Source organism: Bubalus bubalis, chromosome 8, assembly GCF_019923935.1.
Source record: "Bubalus bubalis isolate 160015118507 breed Murrah chromosome 8, NDDB_SH_1, whole genome shotgun sequence".
Lineage (NCBI taxonomy): Eukaryota > Metazoa > Chordata > Mammalia > Artiodactyla > Bovidae > Bubalus > Bubalus bubalis.
In genome coordinates, this window is record NC_059164.1 from 11,544,080 (window position 1) to 11,565,062 (window position 20,983).

The window sequence follows — 20,983 nt, forward strand, 5'->3', positions numbered from 1 at the left end:
TTATTTTTCAGTAATCAAGGGATATTTACTTGTCCTTCTTGATTTATTTTTTTTTTTCCCCTTGATTTTCTCTGTAAGAATGTCACTAGGATAGAGGCTGACAGGCTGAGGGAAATTAACAAAGATAGGATCTCTTGTTTGTGGTTCTTGTAGTTTTGAAGCCATTATCGGGACAGCTCTTGGTGATTGTGACATAACTGGTCAAGAGGTAATGTGTAATAGGTGCACATTTAAGGTGTTTCCCTTTTAGCGTCACGCCTACTTTGGCAAAATATCCAGTAAAGGGGGCACTGGAATCTGAACTCGCTTCTCATTTTAGGAAATCTTTAAAAGTAAAGGATGTTTTGATCAGTTGTGCCGCTTTGTTTTCTCCAATGCTTGAGAGTTAAAAATCTTATACTCTAGTGCTGTACTGGATGAATAGCCCTTTATATAAATACACGAAATCGATTGAAAAAGGTAAATCGCTTATACCCTCTTGGCCTTTCTCCTCCAGCTTCCCATAGATCCCATTCACATGACCTGGCAAGACTTTGGTGCATTTGCTGTAAGAGAAGTCCAACACTTTCATATACAAAATAAAGCGAACGATTTGATGCATTCATTTATTGTCATTTTAAAGAAGATTTTCTGACCACTGACATTTTATGCTATTTTGTTGTAAGATGATAGTAATCTAACTCAATTTTATGTATGTGATAGTGGAGATAACTTTTATAACTGTGTGCTGTGGCCCTCCTATAAGTTAAACATCTAGTCCCCCCACCTCCCTTTTTTAATTGTGCTTTTGTCTTTTGATAATCATGGATCCTAATTGCTATATTTACATTATAAATTTCATCCTTTCAAGATCTGTCCTCCGCAGGGAAAATAGAATGTCAGATGGAACCTTGTGAGTCAGTGTAGCAATCTGGGATTGTTTATAAATCCTCCTCCAGAAGCTCATCAGCAGCTTCTGTAGGTGCTTCCGTGTCTTGACTGTGAAGCAGTACACCTGGTGTGTGTACATGCCCACGTGAGATGTCACGAACTTGAGACGTGGCGGGGGGCGGAGGGGGAGGGGAGGGCAGGGGGGTGATATGATCTTACCAGAAACTTTTTAGCCAGCCTCATGCTTTAGCAGTGTGAAACAGTCAGATGCAATGCTTTTCACACAAGGATAATCAAACACTTGAATCACAGCATCATAAATCTTTAGAATACAAAAGGACTTTCTTTATATATAGAGGTTTAGGCTGTGTATGAAAATCTCCAGTGCGTGAGTATGGGTTTGCCTCAGGCCAGGAGAGGGAATGCAGTTGAAATACACAGATTCAGTATCTCTTGTTTTACAAACTAAAGAAAGTAAAAAATTGCACACTACAGAAAGCAAAGCTAGGCAAAACTACATGCTATCATTGAGCACCTATCATATGCCGGGTGCTGTTCTACTAAGGGTTTTAAATCTTAACTCATTTTGTCTTTGCAACCAGCCTATGGGTAGATACAATTACTAGATTTCAATCTTCCCACTTCTCGCTTCCACCATTTTTAATATCTGTAATCAAGATGAGTTTTTAAAACTTTGATTGCATGTCAAAGTTTAATTGATAACATTTTTCCTACTGTTATATAAAATAATGGTGTATTTTATAATCAGTGGTCTTAGATTCAGAGAATTGCAGTATTATTTACATTTTAAAGATGAGGCATGAGAGGTTAAGTTGCCTAAAGACACACAATTAATCTGACTGAGCTAGGATTTAAAACCCAGTTAGTCCTGTCTCATACTATTATGTTATATTCTGCCTTTCTGGAGCCTCTTAGACAGTAGTAAAGTATAAAAGGAGTGAGAAAGTGTTTTCTGTCAGAACATGGGTTATCATTTAGAAATACTAATTCAACCTCACAGTGCCAGCCAAGAATTGTCTTATTCATTTTCCAATAAATGGTGATTTTCTAGAAGTTACATGTCTAAAACTTCAAAATCTGACCTGTTTACTTGTTCCTTCAAATCCAGGTTCAGATGTCACCAGCGTAGAAGTAGAAATTAGGAATTCAGTGTTTCTACAGTAAATAGTATAGACTTACCGTCTTGTATTATAATAATTTGTATCTGACTTTCCCACACAAACTCTGAGCTTCCAAGGGTGGTATTTTATTCATCCTTAAATCATCAGAGCTTAACACATAGTAGGAACTCTGTAACAATTATTGGATAAACAGATTTTTGAAGTCCTTATTTCCTTCTCTTTGCCTCCCTGCATTTGGTTCTTTTGGTTTTAATTGAATTTCATGTTCTAAGAGCATGTTCTGATCTTAACTTTAGAAAGTAGTGTTTTGTGGGTTTTTTTCATTATTATTTCACATAAAAATGACATTTTAAAAAGTAGTTATTCTTTTAGTTACATTTTTTGTAAATTTTACCATTATGGAATCACAAGATATTAATATTATGATTACAGACTAAAGACACCATTTCTAGGATAAGAAGCCAGTATCAGTAGCCTTAAGAATAGTTCCAATCTGGTTAAATTTAGATTTTCTAATTGATAAAGTTAACTTGCTTCAAATGTCTTAGTTTTGTTGAATTCTAATTCCTTTCTGTCATAGGCATATTTAATGCAAATATGAAATAATACTGCATGGTTTGGAATATGAGTTCAAAGTTTCAGAAATTAAAACAAGAAGCACCGTTAGGTCTCTCAGGCTTTCCCTTCTTTGGCTGCTAGAAAAATCCTGATCTACATGACACCGCTTGTAAAAAGGCACTCCTAGCTTATCTTAAGAAAATTGTAAATGGTGATTTTTCAACACAGACAAGTATAACTTGCTAAGTTTGGGGGCAAATAAAATATTCTGCAGATCACATTGTAAACTTTATGATCTGGTATTTTCATGGTTGATAGTAAGAAACACAGCTTTGTCAAGATGATTCAGTCTAAAGGTGCAGTGTGTCAGAGGTATTCTATTCAATGAAAAATATAAGCCTCAGTTTATTTAGCAGGTCAGGTGTTTTCTTTAGTTCTTTTGTTTTTCAGGGTTTTTTTAACTTGTTTACTTACTTTGTCTGCTCTTAGTATCTTTCTATTATAGAAAAATCATGCATAAAAATCTGAGATTTTAGATTGACAAACCAGAATGCTTATGCTTAAGATAACAGAATGAAGGGAAGACAGCCATTCATCTAGATAATCTTTGTATTAGAGATAGCTGAAGTAGATAATTCTATCCCATTAGTTGCTTTTTTTTTTCTTTTTTTAAATTCTGTTCCTAACTTGATTTATCTGAGCACTTGGCAACTTTCATCTCACTGGTTGTATTAAGGTAGCTATCAAAATTATATGAAGCAATTGAAAATAATGACTGCAGTATTTTGTTTTCTTTTGTTTGGGGTTCTTCTGGGTAAATTTTGAAAGGAAAATAATGTGCCAGCATATGTTAACATGTAGCTGCTGCTGCTGCTGCTAAGTCGCTTCAGTCGTCTCCAACTCTGTGCGACCCCATAGACGGCAGCCCACCGTATACATAATATAAATGTGTCACATTAATTGAACATTTAGATTTACATTTAACGATTTGATTTTAAAACTGTTTCCTTCCCAGGAAAAGAACTAGTTTTAGAGTATAGAATTGTGTGGAGTTTTTTTTTTTTTAGGACTAGTTAATTTATTTTTAATTAGGTATTATAGTATTTACTAGCGCTACTATTTTTATTATTTTGCTGACAAATATATGAAAGTCTGTGTCCTCCTAACCTTTTCAGTTATCTACTTAGCAATTCTTTTACTTTCCTAACAGTTCTTCATATTACATTCTCTCTACTAAAATAGCTGGTGTAGTTTCTGCTTCCCTGGTGGCCCAGACGGTAAAGAATCCACCTGCAATTCGGGAGACCTGGGTTTGATCCCTGAGTCAGGAAGATCCCCTAGAGAAGGGAACGGCTACCCACTCCAATATTCTGGCCTGGAAAAGTCCATGGACAAAGGAGCCTGGCAGACCTCAGTCCATGGGGTCCCGAAGAGTCAGACACGACTGAGCGATTTTCACTTTAACTGATAAGATACAGAGACTGTTTCAGATACAATTTTTTCTTTAATTTAAATTTGCATCATATAATATATTATGAAGAGTCACCATTAACTAGCATTTGTTCAACTACCTTAATATGGTAGTTGAATATTTTTCCCAGAAAGACCAGCTAGTTTTTAAAATGCAGTGTTCATAATGTCTTTTGGCTAGTGACAACTTTAAAAATCTGTGTTGGTATGAGGTTTTTCTAATGTGGGGTCTTGAGATTAGAGCTTTTGTTTTCTACCAGCTGAACTACTGAAAAATAATGTCTGAGTAGTAATATTGAAGAGGGAAAGAAGAATTTGGCATTTTAACACACATTTTCTGGTGGAGAAAATTGGTTATTTTAAGACGCTGGTGTGGCACTTCCATCTCCACAAAATCACCTGTAGAGATGGTTAGACAAACAGCATCATCTTGCACACTGAAGACTGATCCAACTTCCACTAAGAAACAGAAGTCAGGTAACAGCAACAACAAGAAGGGATGAAGAAAGGAAAACTTTACAGAATGCCAGTTGTTTAAAACTCCTTATATAACTTTTTAATAAAACAAATGTGTTACTAACTTTGTGCTTGGTTTAATGGATGTATTTGAAGAGGTAGAAGTGCTGTAAATATGGAATTTTCATCCTAATTTTAAACATTTACTGGATTTTTAATAGGATTTTACTATATGGCCATTATTAAAAAATGCAGCAGCAGTGCTGATTTTAGGAAATAATTGTGTGTTTCTATAGTCCTTTCTTTACTCCTCCGTGATTGTTTATGTAACTTAATTTTGTTTTTTAGAACTAGCATTAGTTTTTGATAATTGAAAAGAATTAAGAACTGATTATTTATAGTTTCCTTAGAGAGATGTTATTAAAAAATCTTTAAAATACAGAAAAAACTGCTTAGGCTACATCTGTAATTACAAAAATATAATAACTTTCCTTATCCAGTTTTCACCAACAGAACAGTGTACTATTTTCACTTTGCTCGATATTCTGTTTTAGAATTTATGACACTGTGGTATCAACATTTTCATTGTTTATGCTTAGTTGCCTTGTGTTTGTATCACCTTTTATCTGTGTGTTGTCCAGATAAATGGATGACTGGATGGAAAAAAGAGATGTGTTCTACTTAAAGTATCTTTGGCTCTTTCTGTCTCCACCATTTGGTTCTGTAGTATTCTTTTTTACCAGATTCTCCGTCCTGACCTTAACTATTTGTAAAACAAATCGAGATCGCTATTGACTGTTAAAGAACTGGAGACCAAATTTAGAAGCACATTAATTGTAACCCCACAGTTAATGTACACATCTCATTTCTCCCTCGTCCTTTTGACATATTTGAACTGTTCTAATGCCTCCAACCCCCCTTTTAACCACATACATTGGTCATGTACATTAAGCTAATGTACAGTAAAATGGGCAAAAGAAGTAGGGTAACCATCTGTCCCAGTTTACACAGGAGTGGGGGGGTTTGCTTATATGGGATTTTCTGTTTGAAACTTCTCCCAACCACAGTGGGAGGAGTTTGCTGTCATCCTGATGGTGGAGGCAAGAGACAATCGAGAGAAGTAGAGGATGAATATTAATAATAGCATTTATTACTGGTAATCATGTGTATCTTCAGCCATCTTTTGACTAACAGTGTTTCAAGTCTTTGTGAGATTGTAGAAGGATGACATTTTATTACGCGTTTTAAGAAGTTTTTAATAAGTCTGTCTCTGTTTGCACATTTACAGAGTAGGGATATAGCCCACTTCCTTCCAGAGAAGTTGTGAAAATCAGGGCGTAGATTTATAAAATACTTCAACATGTACCAGGTTTCTGATGTACTAATGCACGAAGTACTGTAATAGTTGAATATAAAGTCATTTCCAAAGTCTTCTCTTTTATCCCTTAAACTTTTGTTTTCCAACTAGAAGTAGAAGTTATCAGATCAGAGATCAGTCGCTCAGTCGTGTCCGACTCTTTGCGACCCCATGAATCGAGGCACACCAGGCCTCCCTGTCCATCACCAACTCCCGGGGTTCACTCAGACTCACGTCCATCAAGTCAGTAATGCCATCCAGCCATCTCATCCTCTGTCGTCCCCTTCTCCTCCTGCCCCCAATCCCTCCCAGCATCACAGTCTTTTCCAATGAGTCAACTCTTGGCATGAGGTGGCCAAAGTACTGGAGTTTCAGCTTCAGCATCATTCCTTCCAAAGAAATCCCAGGGCTGATCTCCTTCAGAATGGACTGGTTGGATCTCCTTGCAGTCCAAGGGACTCTCAAGAGTCTTCTCCAACACCACAGTTCAAAAGCATCAATTCTTTGGCGCTCAGCCTTCTTCACAGTCCAACTCTCACATCCATACATGACCACAGGAAAAACCATAGCCTTGACTAGACGAACCTTTGTTGGCAAAGTAATGTCTCTGCTTTTGAACATGCTATCTAGGTTGGTTATAAACAGATAAAAAGGCTATTTTGAGGCAAGATGTCCCTGGAGGGGAAACTTGCAGTAGAAGGAACTGCCAAAGCATTAACGTAGCACTGGGGATGAAGAATACTCTAGGTGAATTATCTATCCTAGTGTCTCTCATTGTCTTCAATATTAATATATTAATAGTTGCTATGCTTCTCATGGATGAGTCGTATGTACCTAGAAGGTACAGTGAAGTATAGAAAACTCTGTACTCTCTCATCTCCAAAGGTAAAATGGGATAGACAACCAACGTATAAAAATATAACTATTGTTAGCAACATTATTGTGTTTAATTATTACAGGCAATGACTCATGTGAATACCTTCTCTCAAGTGGCAGATTTCTTGGAGAGAAAGTTTGGCAGCCTCACAGCTGTATGATGCATAAGTACAAAATCAGGTAAAGTTTCTTCATCTGTTTAGTTATTTTTTCTTCTTGTCTAAGATGGGTCTTAGTATCTGGTAGAGAAGTGTTAATAGAGCAAAGAAAGTGGCAGATGGTACTTCTCTATGTGATGGTAGAGAAGTGCTGACAGGGCAGGAGTGGGGGTGAGTCCAAAAGAGTATTCTCTAAAGCATTAGGGAAAGCTTTGGACCAATCTGCTTTATTTCAGGTGAGAGACAACCAGGGGCCAAGGGCAATAGCCTGTGAATGAAGGACTTTTGCTTTGGGATTTGGATAGCTACCTCGTGCAGTTTTTCTGAGAGAGTGGGTATTAAGCACTTACTGTGGTTCGAGTACATATGAAACACTTAATCGAATTAATCAATCATACACGAACTGGTAGGTTAAACAGACCTGGCCACCTGTTTCTAAAAAAACAACATAACTGTATATAATAATCCTGTACTACTTTCTTCACAAATCATGTGCTTTGAAGATGCCTGGGTTAATTTTCTGTATTCTAATTGATGTTTCCTTGTTGATTTCAGTGAAGCAAAGAACTGCCTCGTAGATAAACATATTGCATTTATTGGAGATTCCAGAATTCGTCAGTTATTTTATTCTTTTGTGAAAATAATTAATCCTCAATTCAAAGAAGAAGGAAATAAGGTAAAATCTGTCTATTCGTTTCATTAGGGTGTTGTTTTAGAAGTTAGGCAACTGAATAGTTACAGGAGGAGTGTGCCCTTTCACATGAACAAAAGAAACTATAAAATTTTTAGTTTGGTTTTGGGAAAGGTAATGGGGGATAATTTGCCATTATGGAGCCATAAGAAAAAGAAGTGGTGGGTAAAGTATTGGCAAACCTTTTATTGACTTAAACTTTTTGTTTTCAGAAATATTAAAATTCTTTCCATGGAAAAACTTAAAAAAAATTTTTTTTAGAAAGAACAAAGAAGAAATATCCCTTATCCTCCTTTTAATATTTTGCTATATTTCTTTTCAGTCTCTTTTTTAAAAGACAAAATTATAATAGATTAGCATGTACAATTTGATATCTTCTTTGCCACCACTTATCATAATTTACCATATTATTATAAATCAATGTAAGTATCTTCATAATGGCAACATACTAGTGAGTGGATATAATGTGATCTTATATAATCTTCCCTTTTCTTAACTTTTTGTAGTTTTCTAATTTTTAATTTGTGATTTTTAAAAAGGACATTTTTATTACATTTTTGTGTGAAAACTTTGCTTTTTAAATTATTTCCTTAGGATAGAATCTTTACAGTGCAAATATTAGGTTAAAGAATATAGTACTTTAAAAATTATTGATTATATTATTGAATTCTTTCAATCTATACTGTAATTAGCAGTGTACATTGGAACCTAATTTTCTGTAACCTTTCTGGCACTGGACGTTCATGCTACATAATTAAAATGACAGTGTGACAAATTTCTGCTCTTTTTAATTTCTAATTTTAAAAATGTATCTTTAAAAAAAAAACTAACAAGGGTGAACATCTTTCTAAATGTTAATTTGTTAATTAGTTAATTTTTGTGAACTATTTGATCATATCTTTCTGTTTAATACATTTTTAAGTGATCTGAAGTTCTCATTTCTGTCTTGAATTGCATATGGTTGGGAGTGGGGAATAACAAGAAAAAAGTAAAGTACAAGAAAGTTCAGAATTGTAGGGGTAGTAGCTCGTTAATTTATGATAAAAATCTGCCTGTACACATCACCTTGTCCAGTGGTAGGAAACTGAAAAATTGGGAACTTCACAGCTAACCAACTAGTCTCATCGTGATGATGGTAATGGATACTGAGTCCTTAGGAACTCTTGTAAGAAGAGTCCAGTAGTGATTTTGTCTACTAGGAAAAGCCAGTATAGATTTTAAAGCTGAATAATAGAAGATAACAAAGTCAACTTTTCATTTTATTTGATATCTATAAATGTATTTTGCATTTGTATTTATACATACAAAACTATACAGAAGATTTGAAACTATTTAATGACTTGAGATTCTTACAGCTTAAAGTAAAAAAACCTCAGTAAACATTTAAAAAATAGATGTCTGAATTAAAAAAAAAATAGTTTTACTATTTCTAGGCTTAGACTAGAGGATTTGAAAATTGGAATAATGCATTTGGCAACAGTTAGTTGAAAAAAATCTATAATGGTTTTAGTCCCTGGCCAGCAGTAGCTACAACATGGGATGGTGTTCCTGGGCACTGGCTTTCCAGTTTTTATTTTCTAGAGGTTCCGAGTTATCCCACAATAGTCAAACAAGACGCATTTTATTTTATATACATTTTGCAAAGAAAGTTTTTTATAGTTTTAAAGAGACAGTTATTGTGAAACTAGTTCAAACTACTGGTGGAGCATTTGCTAAGTTGTATTTTACTTATTCTTTTCTCTCTGAACACCTTGAGGACAGAGATTGTGGATTATCATTATTTTTTAAATATATTTCACAACATAGCCTGGCATGTTGTGAAAGTTGATTAATTTTATTTTAGCCTTGGTAATGGGATTCTTTAAGTGGAATAGGAGTATTGAAGATAATTTTTTTGAATTTCTTTTCTGTACTGAGGAAAACTTTTTAAAAAGAAGCTTTAGAGCAGGATTTATTTTTTTCAAATTATATTTTGTGGAAGACTAGTTCTGTAAGAAGCTCTGGTCAAATAAGTTTGGGCAGAGGTGGATATCATATCCTCCTCTTAGATAGTTTTAGTTTAGGCTAGGATATTAAAAACTTGAGAAGTGTTGCAATGAAAAAAGCTGTTTGTGTTACTTCCAGCCAGAGGGCAAGCTAGATACTCTGGGGGCCCCTTCCACCTCAAACCAACTGGATCCTAGATTAAAAAATACTTGTTGATGTATTTCTAGACTTTGAAATGGGGGACACATCCTCCACAAAAAAGGAACAAACTGTGAGGCCAGTCCAGTAATGGGAACAATAACAGTCGGTATGCAGTAGAGATTTGGGTTGCCCTTAAGATGGATGCCTGTAGCCACAGTGCCCTGTATGTAGCAAACAAAGCTCTGAGCCAGCATATTCCTCAACAGCAGTATTGATAGCCAGAGGACAGTAGACTAATAGCTTTAATGTTCTGATAGAAAGTGGGTTTTAACCTAGTATTGTATCCCTAACATACAAATTCCTCTATTCTTGAATTATAGGACATTTTTAAATAAACAACAACTACAAGGGCTTACTGCCATATAAACTTATACTAAAGAGTTTTCCAAAGAATAAACTTCAAGAAGGAGGGAAATGATTCAGAAAAAAAATGATCTGAATTAATGGTTAAAGAAAATAGGAAACATGTATATGAATCTAAACAAACTATGTCAAATAATGTCTTTTTACACTTTACGAAAACACAGTACTGAAGAACTGACATAGCATATAAGTCAGAGAGAGAGGACCACAATTAAAGTGTTCTGCTGTCCTCTTTACACTTTAAGGTATCATCTTAACTTAGAACTTAAGATGCCCTTTATTCCAAGGGCAAGGACTGGAAGGATAGAATTAGGGTGGGTAATTCCAAACCAGAAGAAGAAAAAAATAAATGAAACCAAATTCATCTAATATCAAATATAATATATAAACATACATACATAAGCACACACATATGTGTGTACTCTGATACATACATGTGAATACATACATATATATAAACATATTACATGTTAAAAATCTGTTTAATTTTATGTTTATATAAAATATACATATGTGTGAGGGAGCTAGAAATCAAAAATTAAGATGGAAACATTTATGATCAAAATAAATATAAGTAGTCTAAACTTGTCAGCTAAACACAGATTTTTCAGACTGATTTCAGACTGACTGTCTACCATGCTATGCTATGCTATGCTAAGTCACTTCAGTTGTGTCCGACTCTGTGCGACTGCATAGACGGCAGCCCACCAGGCTCCCCCGTCCCTGGGATTCTCCAGGCAAGAACACTGGAGTGGGCTGCCATTTCCTTCTCCAATGCATGAAAAAAGTGAAAGTGAAGTCGCTCAGTCGTGTCGACTCTTAGCGACCCCATGGATTGCAGCCTACCAGGCTCCTCCGTCCATGGGATTTTCCAGGCAAGAGTACTGGAGTGGGGTGCCATTGCCTTCTCCGGACTGTCTACCATAGTGGGAGAATTACTCACTGCTCATGTAATTAATGGTAGTGCAAGCAAATAAGTAAATATGGGCTGTTAGTATGCTGATTTTATAAACTTATAACTCAGTACTTAATATGCTAAGATATCAGAGAATATCTTTCAAAGCGCACATGGAAGCCTTATTTTGATCACATTTTGGTCCATTAAACAAGTCCTAACAGTATCAGGGAATTGGTATCATCTCTCTCTTTTAAGTAAGCTCCTTTATATTCTTATTCTGATAAAAATTCTAAAAGCCTACAATAAATGTTCCAGTGGTAAGATGGTAGACATATTTCCATTAAACTCAGGATGTTCATTATTGCTGCTTCTACTTAGTATTGTATTAGAGATCCTTAGGGAGACCCAGGTTCAATCCCTGGGTTGGGAAGATCCCCTGGAAGAGGAAATGGCAACCCACACCAGTATTCTTGCCTGGAGAATCCCATAGATAGAGGAGCCTGGTGGGCTACAGTCCATGGGATAGCAGAGAGTCAGATATGACTGAGCGACTAACTCTTTCTCTCTCAGCCAAAGAAAGGTGGTACTTTGAAGATGTAAGGATTGTAAAGAATTAACTTGATATTTTATAATACAGTTGTCTACATAGAAAATCCCAAAGAACCTATAGAAAATTTACTAGATATAATAAAATTTTTAACAATATAGCTAATTATAAGATAAATGTATGAAAATTGATTGCACTGACTCAATAAAGCTGTTAAAAATTAATTTCATATCTACTTGTCAGGAATAGAGAGTTCAAAAATGTTATTTAAAATATACTCTGTGCAATAATAATAATAATTTAAAAAACACAGTGCATAGGAATAAACCTAGTAAATAAGCCTACATCTGTATGCAGAAAGCTCACAAAATTTTATTAAAAGACAATTTAGTTTTCTGAGGAACCTCCATACTGTTCTCCATAGTGGCTGTACCAACTTACATTCCCACAATGTAGGAGGATTCCCTTTTCTCCACATCCTCTCCAGCATTTGTTATTTGTAGACTTTTTAATGATGGCCATCAGTAGGCTGGGACCTCATTGTAGTTTTGATTTGCATGTCTGTAATAATTAATGACACTGAGCATCTTTTCATGTGCCTACTGGCCATCTGTTTGTCTTCTTTGGAGAGATGTCTATTAAGGTCTTCTGCCCATTTTTTGATTGGATGATTTGGTGTTTTGTTGTTGCTGAGTTGTATGAGTTATGTATGTATTTTGGAGCTTAAGCCCTTGTCTGTAGCATCATTTTCTCCCCTTCTGTAGCACTGTCTTTTCATGTTGTTTATGGTTTCCCTTACTGTGCAAAAGCTTGTAAGTTTGATTGTGCTGTGCTGTGCTTAGTTGCTCAGGCCTGTCCAACTCTTTGCAATCCCATGGACTATATCCCATCAGGTTTCTCTGTCCATTGGGATTCTCCAGGCAAGAATACTGAAATGGGTTGCCATGCCCTCCTCCAGGGGCTCTTCCCAACCCAGGAATCAAGCTCAGGGCTCCTGCATTGCAGGTGGATTCTTTAGCAGCTGAGTCACCAGCAAAGCCCAAGAATACTGGAGTGGGTATCTCCAGAGGAAGTTCCCGACCCGGGAATTGAACCAGGGTCTCCTGCATTGCAGGTGGATTCTTTACCAGCTGAGCTACCTGGGAAGCCCCAAATTTGATTAGGTCCCATTTATTTATTTTTGTTTTTATTTCTATTTCCTTGGGAGACTGAGCTAAGGAAATATTGATAAGATTTGTGTCAGAGAATGTTTTGCCTATGTTCTTTTCTAGGAGTTTTATGGTATCATTATGTTTAAGTCTTTAAGCCATTTTGAGTTTATTTTTGTGCAAGGTGTGAGGGCATGTTCTATCAGACAAAAATATAATTCAGAAAGATACATGCATCTGTCATAGCAGCACTGTTCACAATAACCAAAACATGGAAACAACCTGTGTCCATCGACAGATGAATGCACTGCATAAAGATGTGGCACATAGACACAATCGCAGAGTACTTAGCTAGAGAAAGGAACAAAATAATGCCATTTGCAGCAACATGGATGCAACTAGAGTTTATTATATTAAGTGAAGTAAGTCAGAAAGAAAAATACAAATACTAATAGTAAGGACTGTGATGACAAAAATTTCATGGTCTAAAGGTGTTGAGATCATACAGACTGTTCTCTTATCACTGTGAAATTATGTTAGAAATCAATATCAAAAAAGATATTTGAAAATAACCCACATATTTTCAAGTGCATTGTGACATTTACCAAGAGAGATCTTTGGCTTAGTCATTGAAAGCGTCAATAAAGTCAGAAGACAAAAAACACAGAGGGTGATTGCAGAGAAGAAAGGATTTAAATGAGAAATTAATATCAAAATAAGAAATTAATATCAAAGATACTTTTAAAAAGCCCATGTATTTGGAAATTGCTGCTGCTGCTAAGTCACTTCAGTCGTGTCTGACTCTGTGCGACCCCATAGACTGCAGCCCACCAGGCTCTCCCGTCCCTGGGATTCTCCAGGCAAGAACACTGGAGTGGGTTGCCATTTCCTCCTCCAATGCATGAAAGTGAAAAGTGAAAGTGAAGTCGCTCAGTCGTGTCTGACTCTTAGCGACCCCATGGACTGCAGCCTACCAGGCTCCTCCGTCCATGGAATTTTCCAGGCAAGAGTACTGGAGTGGGGTGCCATTGCCTTCTCCATTTGGAAATTAAGTGACCCCTTTTAAATGATGGGTGTATCTAAGAAGCTGTAGTAAGGAAAATTAGAAAATATTTGTAACAGAAGAAAAATGAAAAAAGACTGTACCAGAATTTGTTGCATGCAGCTGAAGCTGCCGTTTTTTGGATTTGGTTTTGTAGGGTCATTTTCTTCTTCCTTCTTTTGTTCTCTTCTGATTTGATGACTGTGTTTAGTGCTGTGCTTGGATTTTTTTATAGTTTTTTGGCTCGTGGTTACCATGAGGTTTTGATATAGCAGTCTCTCTCTATACACACACACACGCGCGTGCACACACACACATATATATATACGATTGTTTAAGTTGCTGATCTCTTAATTTCAAATGCATTTCAAATATCCTGAATTTGTACTTTCCACCTCTCACAGTTACTGGTTTATGTACTGTATTTGTGTGAGGGTAGTTTCCTTTACTATACATTTGATTTATCCAGTGAGCTTTCCCATTTTGTAAATTTAGTGTTTCTAATTGTTGCCTTCTCGTTTTCATGTAGAGCAATTTGTTTAGCATTTGATTTGGTGGTGCTGAATTCTTTTGGTTTTTGCTTATCTGTAAAGTTTTGATTTCTCAAACCAATCTGAACAAGGCCTTTGCTGGGTAGGGTATTTTTTCATTGTAGTTTCTTCCCTTTCATCACTTTAAATATATCGTGCCACTCAATTCTGGCCAGTACAATTTCTCCTGAAAAATCAGCTGATAGTCTTACAGGGATTCCCTTGTTGGTTATTTGTTGCTTTTCCTTCATTGCTTTTAATGTTTTCACTTTGGTCTTTAATTTTTATTGGTTTTATTACTGTGTTTCTGGGCCTGTACCTCCTTGGGTTGGTGAATCCTATATGGGACTTTGTGCTCCCTGGACTTTGTTGACTGTTTCTTTTCCCATGTTAGGCACGTTTTCAGCTATTGTCTCTTCAAATATTTTTAGGCCCTTTCTCTCCTCCTTCTGGGACCCCTATTATGTTACTGTTGGTGTATTTGACAGAGCCCCAGAAGTCTCTTAAATTGTCCTTTTTTCTTTTCGTTCTTTTTTCTTATTCTCTTCCATAGCAGTAGTTTCCAGCACTGTCTTCAAGCTTACTTACCCGTTCATCTGCCTCATTTATTTTGCTGTTGAGTCTTTCTCGTGTATTTTCAGCTCAGTTGTTGTATTTTTCATCTCTTTGGTTGTTCTTGGTATTTTCTGACTCTTGTATAAACTTCTTGTACCTTCCTGCTCTGTGCATCCATTACTCTTAACTCTTTCCTCGGATAGATTGCCTGTCTTCATGCCATTAGTTGTCATTTTGGGTGTCTTTCTTTTTCCTTCCTCTGGAACATATTCCTCTGCCACCACATTTTGTCTAAATTTCCATTTGTATTTTTATGTATGTGGAAGTTTTGGAGAAGTTTCCTCCAATAGGGGATGCCCTCGGTGTCCAAGCAGTGCATTTCCCTCTTATTACCCAAGGTCCAGTGACCAGCTGGCCCCCGGGTCGGTTCTGACCTGAGTTTGCAGACTCAGTTCCGTAGGGTGCTGTATGGTTGTTCTCTTGCTTCTGGTGTCTGCCCTCTGGTGGGTGAATCTGGTCTAGAGTCTTGTACAGGCTTTCTGGTGAGAGGCCAGTGTCTGCCCCCTGGTGGGTGAGCCTGTTCTAGAGGCTTGTGAAGGCTTCCTGGTAGGAGAGGCTGTTGCTTGCCCACTGGTGAATGGAGCTGGCTCTTGGTTCTCTGGTGGGCAGGGCTGTGTCAAGCGCCATGTCTATAGGTGACCATGGGCTCAGAAAGTCTTTAGGCAGCCTGTCTGCTAATGAGTGGCCAATACTTTGGCCACCTTATGTGAAGAACTGACTCATTGGAAAAGACCCTGATGCTGGGAAAGATTGAAGGTGGGAGAAGGGGATGACAGAGGAGGAGACGGTTGGATGGCATCACCAACTTGATGGACATGAGTTTGAGTAAGCTCTGGGAGTTGGTGATGGACAGGGAAGCCTGGCATGTTGCAGTCCATGGGGTTGCAAAGAGTCGGACAAGACTGAGCAACTGAACTGAACTGGGACTGCTAATGAGTGGGGCTGTGTTCCTGCCCTGTGGATTGTTTGGCCTGAGGCGCTTCAACTTTGGAGCCTACAGGCTGTTGGGCAGGGCATGGGTCTTGCTGCTAATTACCCATGTAAGATGTCTGCCTCTAACAAGAGTTCAAGTAGAGGAACACTCCCCAATATTACCACTGCCAGCTTTTAGGACACTAGAGAGACTCATAGCTGCCCCATGCCTCCACAGAACACCCTCCAAGACCAGCAGGTAGGTCCAGCCCAGTCCCCTTGGAAGTCCTTGCTTTTGCTCTGGGTCACTGTTCTAATAGGACCTTGTGTGCACCCCTCGACGTGTGGAGTCTGTCCCCCAGTCCTGTGGATCTCCTATAATCAGCCCCTTTGCTGGGAAAGCCAAATGCTCTCGAGGCTCCTCCTCTCAATACCAGACCTCTACGCTGGGGAGCCTGGCATGGGGCTCGGAACACTCTCTCCTGTGTGAGAACTTCTGTGATAAAATTATTCTCCAGTTTGTGGGTCAGGATATGTAATTTGATTATATCACAAGTGTGACTCTCCTCCCATTTTGTTGGCCTTCTTTTTGTCTTTGGATATAGAATATCTTTTTTGAAAGGTTCCAATCTTATTATCCATGGTTGTTTAGCAATTAGTTGTGATTTTGGTGTTCTTGTGAGAGGAGGTGGGCTCAAGGTCTGTTTCCTCCACCATCTTGTCTTCAGTCACGTACATAATACCTGGCTTTTATTGAATTCTAGGTTAAAATATAAGAACTGTAGCAAAGACTTTATTAGGGAAAGTTGAACATGCACTATATTATTAGATTTGATAATATTTTATCAATGTCAGATTCTTTGGGACTACAGTATTACAGTTATGCAAGAGAATGTCCATATTCTTCAAAGATACGTGTTTAAATATTTAAGGGTGAAATGTTGTTATGTCTGCAGTTTACTTTTACATGGTTCAGCAAAGAAGAAAAACCATGTATATGTGGTGCATGGAGACACATGAAATTAGTGTAGAAAATACTAACAATTGGTAAAGGATGTCGATTTTGCTGTGAGTCTGAGATTTTTCAAAATTAAAATGGCGTGAAAGCCAACAACATTGAACAGCGTATCATTTACAGATGCATATATGTGTGACAAGCTGTATAGTAAAATAGAAAGGAAAATAAAATTTAAGATGATTGTTCTTTTTGGGTGAAGAAAGGAATTTAGAGAAGGAATTTAGAAGCCAACATAGCTCATGTCGTGTGTTGGTAACACTGATATGTGCCATGAATTCATGAGTGCTTATTTATTTTTACTATGACTTGTGACTTACATATATGTGATATGTTATTTTGTATACAACAGATGTTATATTAAAATGAAGAGATTGAGTTGACTGAATTAACTGTGCCATGCAAAAAGGAGAAATATTTCATGACACGCTGTATCTCGGAGGGAGAATTTTTTAAAGGGATAGGAAGAGAACACCTGTGTGATTTTCTCTGACCCTATGTCCCAGACTTATTTGACCAAGGAAACTCTTTTCATATAACATACCTTGAAGTACTGGAAAAGGAAATGGCAACCCAGTCCAGTATTCTTGCCTGGAAAAATCCCACGGACAGAGGAGCCTGGTGGGCTGCTGTCCGTGACTTAGCGACTAAACCACCACAAGTCCTATTGAATTAATGGTCTCAAGAGTCCTTTTGGGGAAAAAGAATACAAATGAACTTATTTAAAAAACAGAAGTAGAGTCGCAGATGTAGAAAACAAACTTATGGTTACCAGGGAATAAGAGGGAGAAGGGATAAATTGGAATATTGGGATTAGCATATGCTAAGTCACTTCATTCGTGTCCAACTCTGTGCGACCCCATAAACGGCAGCCCACCAGGCTCCCCGTCCCTGGGATTTTCCAAGAGTACTGGACTGGGGGGGATTAGCATATACATACTACTATATATACAAAATATTAACTAAAAAATGAGTGGATGAATGTATATGTATAACTGATTCACTTTGCCATACACCTGAAACTAACAACACTGTAAGTCAACTTGATTTTTTTTTTTAAGCCCTTTTGGGAAAAGATGCTTAAACAGGACTAACAAGAATTTTAAAATTTAGCCTGTTGATAGAAACAAACTTTATTTCTTAATATAAATACTTTCTGTTTAGTTAATGAAAATGTTTCAACCTTGATTTTAGGAAGACAGTTAGCTTCTTATTAACCACCCCTGTTCCATCCTGAATATTTAATCATGAAATGATTTTTTTCTTTTTATGAAACAGTTACAAGAAGTTATAGTCTTTGGATTTTAATTTTTTTCTACAACTAGACTATGTACCATCTTCAGAGTGAAATCTTTAATAACCTAGAGTCCTATGTGTCCATTCATATTTAGGCAGGGCCTTCATTAGTATAGTGGTGAGGATGGACTAGCTGTTGCTACAGCAATAAACCCATATCACAGTTTTAATACTTAGCACTTCTTGTTCTAACCACCTGGGACAAAGGGCTTTGTTCCCTACAGTCATTCAGGGATCTCTGCTGTTGGAATTTTTACTGTTTTCTAGTTGTTCCATTTGGGACATTCAACCTCCTCAGTCTCTGTATCAGGTTAAACAGATGAGCAGAATCGCCCTGGGAACTTCAGCCTGGAAGTGACCCGCATTACATCTAGTCATGGTACATTGGCCAGAACTAGTCATGCGGTCCTGTCTAACTGGAAGGGATCTGGGAGACACAGAGCAGCAACTGGTCTCTGCCATAGATGATAATACTAGGACTGAATTGGAACCGTGGGAAGCTTGACGAAAAGATAATTTATGTAGGCATGTTCTCCTACCTGCTTATTCATAGTGGGAGTTTTATCATCTTTAACCTACCTCTAAGATGTTGAAGATCACAAATAAAAAGTTTTTTTTTTTAATAGTATCACTTATTTTGGGGTAGTCTATGCAGATCTTTTCCCCTTGGGGTTGAAGGTAGATAATTGGGATATGGTGTATAAATGAATCAACAAAAAAGCTGAAGGAGGAATTATTTACATAAAATTAATCTATACATTAATATTTTTCTGTCATCTCTCCCTCATTATGGTAGCATGAAAACATTCCTTTTGAAGACAAGATTGCATCAGTTAAAGTGGTAAGTTCATATAATAGTAAGCTCAGTGTTATGATGTTGAAACTATTCGTTGGTTAATTTACATGTACGTGTAGTGTATTGAGAGAAGACAGGTAGAGTAAAATCATGTAATACACGCACTGTTTTGTGTAATAGAAAATTTGGTCTCTTAGATTTTTATCCAGGAAAAAGTATGTCAATTTGAAACCAGTGTGTATTCAGGATTACTCTTCATAAGAGAACATTATATGAATTTTCTGAATTCCCAGTGCCTTCTAGGTCCTGAGAATACAGATGGAGATCAAGACAGCAGTGTCCTAGGTCTATCTAATGGAGCTTGCAAGTCATTATAGTTTTCTGTGAGCATTTAATCATGGGATTAAGCGTTAAAGTGTTAGTCGCTCAGTTGTGTCTAACTCTTTGCGACCCCATGGACTGTTCAGCTCACCAGGCTCCTCTGTCCATGGAATTCTCAAGGAAAGAATGCTAGAGTGGGTTGCCATTCCCTTCTCCAGGGGATCTTCCCAACCCAGGGATCGAACCCAGGTCTCCTTCATTGCCGGCAGATTCTTTACTGTCTGAGCCACCAGGGAAGCTAAGAATGGCAAAAAGGAAAAAGTAGGACATTATAAATGTGTAGAATGGGGAATTAAAAGTAGCATTAAAAAGCATTTTCCTCCTTGAGGAAGTGATGCTTTACCGGAGGCCTCAAGGGTAAGTAGGAGCTAGGTAGACTGAGGGGGAGAGCTTATGAGCATTATAGGTGGAAAGATCAGGAACAAAGCCCTGGAGAAAAAGGAGCATGTAGAGCATTCCAAGAGCTGAAGGAAAACCAGAAGTATACTTAGAACAAGTGGGAAAGTGGCAGAAAAAAGGCAGACTATCTGGGCAGAGGCCAGACTGCAATTTCTTGGAATTTTAAGGACTTTGAAACTTATCCTCAGAGCAATTGATTGAAAATTCTTAAATATTTAAGCGGGGATGTGGCAAGATCAGATTTTAAATTTTAAAACATTACTCTGTTGAAAATATGCAGAAATATTCTAAAGAATAGCAAAAGTGGACATACAGAGAACTATTGTGAGACTTGCCAAATTGGGATGAGAGATGAAGATATTGTAGATAAGGTAGTGTTTTACTTTTAACTACTCTGTAAGAGATGTGTTCAAGTTTGTTTTGAATGGTGGACATAGTATTTTCTTTGACTTCTTTTCTTACATTTCTCTCTTAGGATTTTCTGTGGCATCCAGAGGTTAATGGTTCTATGAAACAGTGTATCAAAGTGTGGACTGAGGTCTGTATTTGAAAATATGGCCTTGCTGGTTTTGAGCAGTCAGATTTTGGAAGTCCATTCTCCTACACTCGCCTATCTTACTCGCCTCTGCTTTATACCAGCCTTCTTAATTTTGACCATGCTGGATCGATTGTCACTCTACAGAGAAAGCAGAGTTTTGATCCAGTGTCTCTGGGCATTACCATTCTAACCCTGTGGTGATTAGGCTTATACCACACTTTACTGATTTAAAGCTTTCTTTATTTAAAGCTTTCTGTTACTGTTGCGCGTGTTTGCGTGCTCAGTCATGGTCAACTCTTTGCAACCCTATGGACCATAGCCTGCTCGGTTCCGCTATCCGTGGAATTTTCCAGGGAAGAAATACTGGAGTAGGTTGCCATAGCTCAGTTAATTCAAACTCAGATAATCTTTCTATCGCAATACACATTTTCTTGAGCATTTTTCTACTTTGTTCTTCAAACTTATGTCCTGATACTTCTGAAAAAAAAAATTTTTTTTTAATATCCTTATACCCTTTAATTATTACACTTGCGACCTAAAAGTCAAGCCTAGTGTGCTTTGGCTCATAATGTTTGGAGATAAATTAGATAGAAGACAAGAGTGCTGTTAGCCTCAGAAAACCCCTAACTTCTCACAGGGCCACTTTAGAATTCCCACAGTGTCTCCATCCATCTCCTTGTCAGTCCTTTAATTAAACCTGTATCCTTTCCCAGAGGTATTTGCATTAGGGATGGATAA

General features: G+C 37.2%; 1 protein-coding gene across 3 annotated transcripts in view; it reads left to right on the forward strand.

Annotated features, from left to right (window-relative positions):
- Positions 1-20,983, forward strand: part of CASD1 (CAS1 domain containing 1) — a 54,564-nt gene that overhangs the window by 1,646 nt on the left and 31,935 nt on the right. For 2 of the 3 annotated variants that reach the window (XM_025290860.3, XM_025290859.3), the window contains exons 2-5: positions 6,813-6,909; positions 7,443-7,563; positions 18,928-18,972; positions 20,183-20,245. In XM_025290860.3, coding sequence (XP_025146645.2) covers positions 6,813-6,909; positions 7,443-7,563; positions 18,928-18,972; positions 20,183-20,245 — 326 coding nt within the window. The remainder of the gene's footprint in view (positions 1-6,812; positions 6,910-7,442; positions 7,564-18,927; positions 18,973-20,182; positions 20,246-20,983) is intronic. The other variant, XM_044946440.2, reaches the window with a different exon arrangement.